Genomic DNA, 11365 nt, shown 5'->3' on the forward strand with positions numbered 1-11365 from the left:
ACTCCAAGGAAAAAGCCAATGAACTGAAATTTATTTATAAGTTCAGTATGTACATCAAAGATCATCATGCAGCTTGATAAATTGTGTCAGGTAAAAATGTACAGCTTGGCAATCAGTTTCCTTATCTGGTGAAAACTGCTGGAGAAGTTAAGGGTTTCCATTATAAAAATACATTAGCAAATGCTAAAGTCAGTAATATTTCAGAGCACAGACACATTCCTGGGATATTACTGTACATATAACACTGGAAACAGACTTGTACACTGGCAAGTTCCTTGTCAGGCTTCAGTAGTAGTAATTAGTGCACTTGAAACTTGCTTGGCTGTCAAGTTAAAAATAATTAAAAAATCAGTGTTTACACTGAAAGGCTGAAAGCTCTGGGAGCTGAATCATTGATGCAGAGTCAGTTTTGCAATACTTGTTTCTGGAATTAAAAAAAAAAAAATCAACAGAAAAGCACCAGAACCACCCTCTGCCCAGCACATCAGCAGGAGTTCCTATCCTGCCTTCTCCATGCCCAAGGTGTTCAGGTGCCTATCTGTAAGCTTCCACCTCCACTCCACATTTCCTTGGAAAACCAGTCCTGCTCCTCTGCCTTAGCCCAGAGGGAGGCAGCTTTGGGCAACTAACAGAGCCTGCCTGCCCTGAGACAGTCACTGCACAGAGCCAGCCTCTCCCAGTGGATTAGAGGGAAGCCCTTTCCACAAGGACACAGCCATGTAGGACTAGTCCCAAGAGCATCCTTGCCTCTAACCTGGAAGTCCAAAGGATTTCAGTGCTGTTTTGAAGACTGGCACCTCTGGAGCTTAATGGTGCTGGGCTGCAGCTGCACAATAACCAGTGTATTTAATGGCTCCCTGGTGTTCATTTCTTAAGAGGTGGTTCCACAACACGTCCTGAAACTCCAAGCAGCCTTGGCACTGTGGAAGGATTGTGACAGCCAGTCCTTTTGGGCTGCGGTGTCTGCGAGTGCAGTATCATGTTGCACACAGGGAAAGGCCAAAAGTCAGGGATCTGCATCCCCAGCAGGTTCCCTGATTGCAAAACAGCAACAAACGTGGAGACGCAGGCTTAGTGCTACTGCTGAAATTTTGAAATACTGATTCCAGATTATTGAAGGGGTCTAGAGAAATTTCTTCAAGCATTGGCACGACCACGACCCCCCTTGGGGGAGGTTATTTTTAAGATCTGCAGTGAAGATCTAGGTCTGCAGGATGTCACGTGATCTTATCTCCCAGAGAATGGGAAAGAGCTCATCCAGAGCAGGATACAAATCCACTGAATTCCAGTTCATACGTTCCTGTTCCAGTGCTGAAGTGTAAGCACGTCTTCCACCTAAAGGCTGAAGGATGCACAGTCCACAGGCCTGTGGTTTGGATCCAGGACCAGCTCCCACAGTTCCCACAATTTTACAGGCATGCTGCCAAGAGTGTTCTCCTAACTGTGCACACCCCCTGAAAACCTGGTGTGCAGGCCTGAGTATCCTTGGCTGAGCCGTTCATGTCTGCCAAGCAACAAAACATCCTGCTGGGATCTGCGTGCCAAGTTAGCTCAGCATCCTGCTGTCCCGCTCCAGGAAGAGCTGTTTGGTACTTGACTGCAGGGCAGGAACAGGCTGAGAAGGAAATGCCCCTCCGACCCCAGGCAGTATTGCTCTGTTTACCAAAGCTTGCAGTAACACTCTGTCCCGGCAAGGGGTTAACAGTCCAGGAGTCAGGAAAGGAACTGCCTCAGTCCTTGACACCACAGCTCTTCACATGAGGTCCAGACCCTCAGAGTCACAAATCCTCTTGTGCTGCTTCTGAAATAGAGCAGGGAAACGAGGTAAATCACTGTGCATATGTAATTGGCAACTCATCTGGTTTCCACAACATCCAGATCAATGCTAAGCAGACTGAAAACCTGACAAAAGCCTGAGGAAAAGGCTACTTAAGGACAAGTACTAATGATGGTTTGAGACTACTCAGATTGTGACACAGAGCTGGAAGGGATCTGGCAGGGCTAAGTCCAGCCTGCTCTAAAACTGCTCAAGGGCCCAGCAGCTGCACAAAGCCTCATCCAGTGCAGCAGCACAGGTGAGCAGAGTGCCTGGCATCACATCCCTGCTTTTCATTTGCACCAGTCAGGACCCACTCTGGGGCAGCAACCTGAGGTTCAGGCCAGCATTCCCGAAGCCTCTGGTTAGAGTATCCTGTTCCCTGAGGATGGCAACAGCCGTACCTTGGCTCACAAGTCCGTGCTGTACTCGGGGCAGGGCTTGCTGTGTCGGTACTGCATGATGTACACTGTGGACTGGTGCCACCAATACAGCATCACTACTGCCAGGATGTGCCACACTTGGTGGCTTGAGCCGAGGTAGTTCAGCTGGCCTGTGGAGGAGAACAGGGACATAGAGTTCAGCTGTTAAATTTGGCCACAAGATATGCAGTGCAATCAGCAGTCTCCTGCAGAGCTCCGCCACACCCCGCCCTTGAGGGGTGACAGGGAAAGTTCTTTAACGAACTTGATGGAAGTTGTCTGCCTCATCCCACTTTTTTACTCTGCATGGGAACACTGCATGCGGAACATGGTCAGCCTGTCCTCTCCCAGGAAGTTCAGGACCCACAGCAAGGACTGTGACACTGTAGGAAGCTTAAATGCAGAAAAGAAAACAGCCAGAAGATAATTTCCTACCTGGGAAGTATCTTTCTGGAACTTTGGAAATATAGAAGAGAAAAGCTACAGCAGCGATGAAGTACATGACAAATACCCGCGGAGCAAACTCCTGCAAAAGAAAAGGAAGCTCTCCTATTCTGTTAGAAGGCAAAAACAGAAAAAAAAGTTCCTAAAGATAAAAAAGGAAAAGGCACGACAACACCGAATCTTCCTTCCCTGCCTGTGTTAGCTATGCACAAATCCAATGGGGACGCACATGCCAAACTCTGGGAAAGCCTGAGTGGGAAGAAACTCTTTTATTCCAGCCTCTTGCTTCTACATGCAAGCTACTCAGTTCAGCCGACAGAGCATGTGTCTGTGAAAGGTCACCTGCCACGCCCCTGAGCCTGCACAGGACAGCCAGGGTGAGGGACACTGCACTGCACATCCCACTTATGCTGGGATCCCAGCTGCTGCACATAGGACTGCTCACAGTGGGTGGTCAATAACCAGCAACTCAGCCACCAGGTGGATCTTGTTAGCAGAATGTTTTGTTACCAAAAGTGGGCCATTTTTCTGAAGTAGCGAAACAAAATGTGAACTGTAGACACCACCCTGTTATCCCAGGGGAAGCCAGATGGGGAAGCGTGGGGGTACAACTGCTACAGATGATATTCAGTGTGAAATGTCCTGTATAAAGGCCACATCTATTTCCAAGTAGTGCTCTGCCACATTCCACAGCAGCTCTGGACCGGGCTGAACCCTCACCCCAGGGGCCAGCCATCCATCCAGGCCAGCTCAGGTGTGTGCAGTTTGTGCTCACTATGAAAAGGAAGCATTTCCTTCAGCACCATCAGGTGTGTTGCTGGGCAACTGCAGTGATTTCAGGGTGGTTCATACCAGGGCACATTAGACTGCCTTTGGCTGTACTGGGCTGCTGCTTTCACAGCATAATTCCAAGGGGTGAAAAAAACAGCAAAATAGTAACATGAAAGAGCTGTTAGAGGGGGATTGTGTGGGAGACAGAGGGCTGAGCAGGTAAATGCTGATTTCTGCTGCCATCCTGGGGAACAGAAGAGGAGACAAATAATCATCCCATCATCCCAGTGTCTCCTGGTTGCCCTCTGGAGCTGTGGAGGCGGCCAGCCCTGAGCACTCATGCAGCCTGACAGGCTCCTTCCTGCTCCACAGACACCTCAGCCCCTGGCCCTGGCAAGGGTGCGGTCTGCCCACACAGGCTGCTCTGTGCCCAGGCACAGACACAGCTGGATCCTGCATTCCTCTCCTCCATGCAGCTTTAGGGCAGCACAACACAATGAAGCTTCCCAAGCTGTCTATCCCCTCTCAACACAGTTCTCAGTGTTCCTATATGGATGGTATCAACCAAAAGAATTCTGTCCTTAGAGGGATTTTAACTCCTCTTCCTTCCCCGTTGTTTCCCCAAGTGTAAGAGAACTCAAGGAAGATGGCAAGTGAAAAGCAAAAGGGAATCTTATTTCCTTATTTTTTTTTTACCTGCACAATGGATGCACCAACGCCGCCATTGAGCCAAACCCAGTGGATGGTGGGAATGATTCCGTAGCCAGACACGGAGCAGAAGATGATGGAGCGCAGCCTGTGCCACTGCTGTGTGAGGTAACTGGGGTGGATCTGAGCAAAAAACACTGCCAGGATCATGGCCAGCACAGTGATCAAATACACCTGGCGCCAGTACTGAGGGCAGAAAGAAACAAAGGCAAGTTTGTGGAGTGCAAAAATCAGCTCTGGGCAGAAGGTTTCAGTGACCTCACCCTGTCCCTGCTGCGATGGGTCTGAGTGCAAGGCCTTGTGCTTGTCAGCTGGCACTGAGGGGAGGAGACTCTGTTCCTGGGGGGCACCTGGTACCACATCCTTCATTCCAAGCACTTCCTGCACCAAATGTTTTCAATGCACCTGTGCCTCACCAGCCCAGTTCAGCTCCTGGACAGCCATGTCCATGGCAGGCCTTGGAAGGGAACTCATTAGATGGAAGGAAAACAAGGTTGTTTCTGCCTCACAGCAGCTACCTCGTGGGCAATGCTGTTTGAATAAAATATCTGTGATGGGGCACATCCCATGACCAGCCTCAGGCACTGGATACAGGTAGGACCTGTAAAGTTTCCCTGTCTTGAGAGAAATTTAAATATTTTCCTGAGGCTTGTGCAATCAACAGCTGGAAAGGAAAACCTGCATTTGCCTGTCTCCAGCTGGCAGAGTTCTGCTGAGGTCAGAGGGGCGTGTTCCAGTTCCCATCCCTGCCTCCCAACTCCTGTTCTCTTTGGACACCTGCACTGAACCCCCTTCCTGCAGCACAGAAACTACAGTGAGACCACACGAACTCAGCCCTACAAGGACACGTGTTCCTGACTCACATTACTGCAGTAGAAAGCATAGAACACGCCTGACACGTAGCAGCCCAGGATCCCAATGGAAATGCCCGCGTAATCCAGCGCCATCCAGCGCCGGCTGGTCTTCTCGGAGCGGTGGCAGCAGAACAGGTGGTATCCTACTGAGCAAAGCATACAGACCTACACAGAGGGCCAGAGGAGGAGGGTTAATTCCTTACAAAGGAGCAGGGAGCACAGCAAGATTCAGCCCTGCAGCTGGAGCAGGCACCTGGCCCATGACCCACCTTGGTGCAGGCACTTGTGATCCCTGCCAGCTGGCCATAAAGCTTCTCTGGCAGGAGAAGCAGGACGCTGCAAACCATGGTAACCAGTTGTACAAGTAACACACGTGGGCTCCTGAGGCTGAGGGAGCTGACAGTGCTCCAGGGAGACACATCCGCACCAGTACAGGGGGAGGATGAATTCTGCTGGGCCAAAGTGCCCCAGGCAGAGCCCAAAGCTCAACTCTGTCCTGACTGCCCAGCACCCACTGTGTGCCTTGACTGAGGGAACACACAGAAATTTAACTCTTAGGCACAGGCTGCTTGTTTGCTCCTTAAGGCTGGCTTAAAATCTTTTCCTTGAGAAGTGTTTGGCCTTCTGCAGGAGCAGGGAGGAGCACTAAAGCCACTTGTGTCTGTACAAAGGCATCCTGTACCCTGCAGAGAACACAAACGGAGCTCTCTGTGCTCTCACAAGGACAGCGTGCTGCACAGGAGCTCCACCGGAGACACGCCTCAAGTCTGCTGTGCAGATTTCTCTGACAAGTAAGAAGCGAGGCCACCGGCCCTCCTGCCCTTGCCGACCATCAGGCCACGGCTGATCCCTGTGCTCCGGTGCTCGGCCCTGTCCAGCAGCACCTGGAGCCACCTCAGGCCGCCTCAAACTGCGGAACCTCTGGGACAGGGACACGGCCTGGACAAACGCACTCGTTTACCACTACCACGGACTCTCTCCTATGCCAGCTGCGTTCAGCTTCCCCCGGCTGACTACAGGTCAGATCCGGCCCCCCAACCGCGGCGGCTTTTACCCCGAGCAGCGATGCCGCTGAGCCCTTGCTGTCCCCGCACAGCGGGAGGGGTTCGGCCCCGCCGGCACCGGCGCCCACCTGGAAGCAGAAGAGGCAGACGGAGCAGATGACGAAATCCTCGCGGGAGGCGCCGGCCGCCGGCAGCACGGCCGTCAGGTCGTAGATGCCCAGCGTGAAGAAGAGCAGGAAGCCGAGCAGGTGGCTCCAGATGTTGACGGTCTCGTTGGAGAGGATGAAGAGGCTGGGGGAGAGGAGACACAAGGCGGGGTAGGGGTGAGCAGCGGCGGCGGGGCCGAGGGACGCCCGGGGCCGCGGGGCGCGCTCACCTCTTGATGCAGAGGCGGGAGGGCAGGTAGGCGCGGTATCCATCGGTGATGTAGGGGTTGTCCTTTAGGAACACCGGGATCTGCTCGTACGTGTACAGCCGGATGCCGCGGGGCACCAGCACCGGCCAGTACTGGTAGCTGCCCAGCTCGATGTAGTGCGCGCTGCGCAGCAGCTTCTGGTGCATCCTGCCCGCCACCGCATCGGACCGCCCCAAGCCGCCCTCACGGGCCGGGGGCCGGGATCGGGATGGGGATGGGGATCGGGAGCGGCGCCGGGAATGGCTGTGGTGACGTCACCGCACGGCGCCCGCCGATGGCGTCACTGCGCGGCTCCGCCCCGTGCTGTGGCGGCAATGACCGCGAGGGGGCGCCGAGAGCCGCCTCAGCTCCCTCAGAGCCGCCGGGTGCGCTCGGAGCTCCGGAGCCCTCAGGGCGCCTCGGACTCATCAGATCTCCGGGACACCTCAGCGGCTTCGGGCCCGCCGGAGCGCCCCGGGGCGCCTCAGAGCACTCAGACCTCCGGGACCTCTGAGCCGTCCGACTCTGGGATCCCTTAGAGCCCTCAAACCCCCGGGACCCCCGCAGGACCCCTCAGACCTCCGGGATCCTCCGAGGCGCCTTGGAGTCCTAAGATCCCCGCGGTGCCTCAGAGCCCTCACGCCCCCGGGGCCGCTCAGAGCCCTCAGATCTCTGAAAACCCCTGGGGCGCCTTGGACTCCTCAGATCCTTGAGGTATCTTAGACCTCAGACCAGCGGGACCCCCTGAGGTGCCTCAGACTCCCGGGATCCCTCAGAGCCCTCAGACCCAGTCGGGGTCCCCCAGGGGTCCCCCAGCCGAGGGGTGCCTCAGACTCCTCAGACCTCCTGGAGTCCTCAGAGTCCCTCAGACCTTCAGAACCGCCCCCCCCCCCCCAAACCAGGGCACCTCAGAGCCCTCAGACCTCTGGGACCCCCTGAGATGCCTTGGACTCCTCAGACCCCAGGGTGCCTCAGACCCCTCAGACCTGCGACTCCTCAGAGCTCTCAGACCCTCAGGACCCTCTGAGACACCCTGGGGTGCCTCAGTCCTTCTGGGACCCCTCAGACTTCCAGGATCCCCTCAGGTACCTTCGACCTGGGATGCCTCAGAGTCTTCAGACCTTCCAGGACTCCTCAGAACCTCTGAACCCGCAGGGACCCCCTGGGAGCCCCTTGCACCCTTCAGCCCTCCGAAACAACTGAGACGTGTCTTTGGGCCAGTCAGGCGTTCCTCTCAGGTAGGCCTGAGGCTGCAAACCTCAGTGACAGAGGCCAGGAACACACTTGTCAGGTCAAACAACACTGAGGGCTGTCATTCCCCGTGGGAATTGCAATTACACTGTGCAAGAGCAATGTCTGGTTAATTTGAGATCATGATTGCTAGCATTTTGGGGATTTCCCTGTGTACTCTGTGAAGTAACAAAAAAGTCTTAGTAGTGAGAATGATTCTTCCAGAAGTTTACTTTTAGTGGGGTTTTTTTTGCTAATTAAAAGAATAAAAAAAAAAAAACAACAACAAAAAAAAAAGGAAAAAAAGTAGTGGGGGTAAAGCAGTAATTCCCCAGGTATAATAATAACACTTTTGTTTCAATGTTGCAGACAAGCATGCCACAGGGTAATCCTGGTTCACCTGGCCCTCCCTGCCGGTTCTGTGCTGGGAAGGCCCCTGCAAAGGTTTTTGGTCTCATTAAACCAAACAATGTGAGGAGTGTGCAGGGTTGTCCTATGGCACAGATGTGTCATGTGAAGTAAAAGATGGGGATGATGGGAGGTTAAAATCCACACTGACAGTCAAGGCCAGGTGTTCAACAGAACCAGCTGTGCTGTGTCACCCCTGGATTTGTGTTATGCCATTTGGTTCCCCAAATTAAGGTGGATTTGGTCAGCAACAGCTCTTGAATATTTGCACCGATCAATCATTCACTGAGATTTTCTTCCTGTGTCCTTAGAGCGCTGTTGCTCCTGCCCCTTCAGACCTCCCTCCTCCCTCCTGCTCAGCTGAGCTGTGTGCTGGGTACCTTTTCCCCCTCATGTAACCCCAGGAGTTTCTCAGAGGAATCCTGTTCACAATAATAATTGAGCAGGCTTAGCTTTAATATACTTGCTTGTGTTTCTACTTCCTGGGATGTATTTGGAGCCTGACTCGGAATGGTTCATTCCTGTTTTACTCAGTTTCTGTTTCCTGTTCTGTACTGCTTCTCTGGTTCAGGATTTCCCATTCACCCAAGCTTTCCACTAATGAGGTTAGTGAGACTAATTTAGGAAAGAAGCACAGAGAGAAGGCACTCTGCGGGGGGACCCTCAGCCGTAGCTGAGCCCCAGATCTCAGTGAGCTGGGGGAAAACTGTGTCTGCTCCTGCCAGCTCCCACTCACACACCCAGGGATTTCTAGTTTGCTCCAGAGTCAGACCACTTTCGTCAAGCCAAAGGGTGATCAGAAAGTTGATACGGAGTTGAAAACCTTAATTAATCTTAATTGTCCATTGTCTCATTAGCTTACTGAGAACATTATACCTGTAAAAAGCACTTTGGTTCTAAGCCCAGTGCAACTTAAATGAACTCCCAAGTGCTTCAAGGGGTTCAGTCAGAAGAAATCGGCGATCGGCGCTGACAGCACTTTTTTTTTTCCCTTAAGAAGCTTTAATTGGCTGTTAAGTTAGAGCTTTGAAGCTTTGATAGGAGGTGTGTTATAGGTTAAATTAATAGGGGAAATTGAGAAACAATTAGGGCAGCTTCAAATTACTCACACTATTTATTTTGAGTATATTGAACAATTGTGTTGTATGTGTAAGGGATTGAAATTAGCCATCTGTGTGAGGTAGCTTTGACCTAAATTGACCTTCCTGGGTAAGTAAGTAGCTTGCCCTAATTCCTACACTGCATCTCAAATTTTACTCGAATTTTACGTGGCAGATAAGATTAATTGGGAGGAAAGATGAATGCACTTGAGAGTTCCATAATCTTTTCTGTTGGGACTGGAGTCAGCTGTGCAGACAGAGGTAGGGAAGCCTTTCAGAGAGGTGGCTGAGGAGGTCACCCAGGAGCCGAACTGTCCCTGCCTGCTGAGGAGCACACTGAGAGCAGGGGAGCTCCGGGGCACTGCAGGTTGTGCCCTGAGCGGAGGAATGGACGGTGCTCCCAGCAAGGAGCCGCGACCTGACCCTGCGCCTGGCCAAGGGCTCGGGGCTCTGCGGCTCCGGAAGGGTGACCAGGCACTCCCAGACTGCAAGAGCCCATGGCTCAGCAGGAAGCTCCCAGACTCTGGGCGCTCAGCCGGGGAGGTGATAAACGCCTGGGGAATCCTTTGTCCCCGGGCCTTCCCGAGGCACCACCCCAAGTTGCTACTGTGCGTCTGCACCACATTTAAATTATTTAGGGAACAAGCGGTGTGGGGCTCTGCCGCTCGAAACCTAGAGCCGAGCTGGTAAGGAAACCTTGCCGGTTGGACTGTGTGGTATCCCAGGATCTGTTTGCTCCATTTATGCTCTGGTTTTCCGGGGGAAGAACAATGATCCCAACCAAATATCTGAAATATTGGTGGCAGAATGTGAGCAAACCCCAAAGCGGTTCAAGTTTAAAACTGAAAGGGTGGAAATATTTTCGCTGCTGATTTTTGAGGCATTGAAACTGGTTTTTCCGCCTCGCTCATGCCCAGCTCTCCCTGCAGGTGACAGCCTTGCTCCACGCTACCGCCCGTCCTGCCGCTACACCTGGGCCTGCCTCCCGCCGGCTGCCTTGTCGTCCTCACCCTCATTCCGTAGAGTTCGGGGCTGGCCCCGGCGGGGCCGGGCCTTGCACACCCCTAGCAGTGCTCATCGGGGTGGTGCTGGCGTTCCTAAAGTTGCCGTGGCTCCCAGTTTGGCCCTCTTCTGAAGTGCCAGGCATAATGCCTCCTCTTGAGTTTTGTTCGGGGGCTTCCCACGTTACAAGGAAATGGGAGGTGGTCTGGGACTCCTTTCCCCACTGCTGGAATCCGCTGCTCTGGGAGAATTCAGCTTGCTCTGAGTTTTCCAGAAAAGACAGATTAGAGCCCAGGAATTAAACCTTATATCAGGCTGCCTTAGTTAGGGAAGTGCACCTGGGAGTGTTGACAGAAGGCACTGCATGTCTTCCTTTGCATTGTGTCTACAGCAGTGTTGGTGGATAGCTCAGGGTTTCTTTGCCTGTGATAAACAAAACTGTGTTTTCCCTGGGGACAGGAAGCAGGAGGGATATACTGGCATGCTGTGTGCAGCAATTTGGCAAAACTTGTGGATGAAGTACAGGCTCTGCTTTACGGCCACAGACACCATGTAGCTGTTCATGTGCATGGAGTGTCCGTGTGCACCCGGCCATGTGTGACATTGGGAGGGGAGGTATTAAAGCCCCTTGTCATGTACAACACAGGAATCCTGTCTCCAGTTCTTGGGAGTAGCCACAGCAGCTGTGCAGTGGATTCCTGCATGTTGGTACACGGTGGAGTCACATATAAGAAACTAAGACTTGTAGCCTCATAGGAGTGAAAGAGGCTTTGACAAAGTGTGTGTGTGTGTGTGTGTGTGTGTGTGCAAGAACAGAAATCCCAGACAGCCCTGATCCACCAATTCCCTTCATGAGAGAGCACTAGGAATGCAAGTATCTTGTATTTGATAATGACTTTAATACCAAGAAAGCTTGATTTCAAGGTCCTTTTCCCTGAAAGTCTTCTCTCCTCCCACTGTCCCCAGTAGGAATTTTGCGGCCAAGTTCTCCATGGTTTCCTGCAGCTCTTTGGTTTAGCACTGAGCAGCTTCCAGGAGTGCTGCAGACAGACCTGCTAACATCTCTGTGGGGGCTCGGCTCCCTCTTTCCTCTCGCCATGGAGAGATGTCATGTGATGTGTGCACGGAAGTGACTTGGTTTGGTAGGGCTCTTCCTATATGTTTTTTAATATAAATTCTTTTTTCAAGGGATTTTTTTTTTTAATCAATCCC

The 11365-nt window shown here is 52.6% G+C and overlaps 1 protein-coding gene across 4 annotated transcripts; it reads right to left on the bottom strand.

Moving 5' to 3' along the window:
- Positions 1 to 9: 9 nt before the first annotated feature.
- On the bottom strand, positions 10 to 7866 carry PAQR3 (progestin and adipoQ receptor family member 3). Of its 4 annotated transcripts, XM_053974913.1 has the most exons (7): positions 6396 to 6719; positions 6148 to 6310; positions 5025 to 5180; positions 4150 to 4347; positions 2674 to 2764; positions 2221 to 2369; positions 1715 to 1801 (listed from the first exon to the last, which is right to left on the bottom strand). In XM_053974913.1, exons 1-6 carry the CDS (start codon positions 6578 to 6580, stop codon positions 2227 to 2229), a joined length of 936 nt encoding a protein of 311 aa, XP_053830888.1. In that variant the 5' UTR covers positions 6581 to 6719; the 3' UTR covers positions 1715 to 1801; positions 2221 to 2226. The 4 variants fall into 4 exon arrangements, with proteins under 4 accessions (XP_053830889.1, XP_053830888.1, XP_053830890.1 ...); XM_053974914.1 differs by lacking the exon at positions 2221 to 2369 and having other exon boundaries at positions 10 to 1801; positions 6396 to 7866; XM_053974915.1 differs by lacking the exon at positions 5025 to 5180 and having other exon boundaries at positions 6396 to 7865.
- Between the last annotated feature and the right edge of the window lie 3499 nt (positions 7867 to 11365).

The sequence above is a fragment of the Vidua macroura genome, chromosome 4, assembly GCF_024509145.1.
Source record: "Vidua macroura isolate BioBank_ID:100142 chromosome 4, ASM2450914v1, whole genome shotgun sequence".
NCBI classification, from domain to species: Eukaryota; Metazoa; Chordata; class Aves; order Passeriformes; family Viduidae; genus Vidua; species Vidua macroura.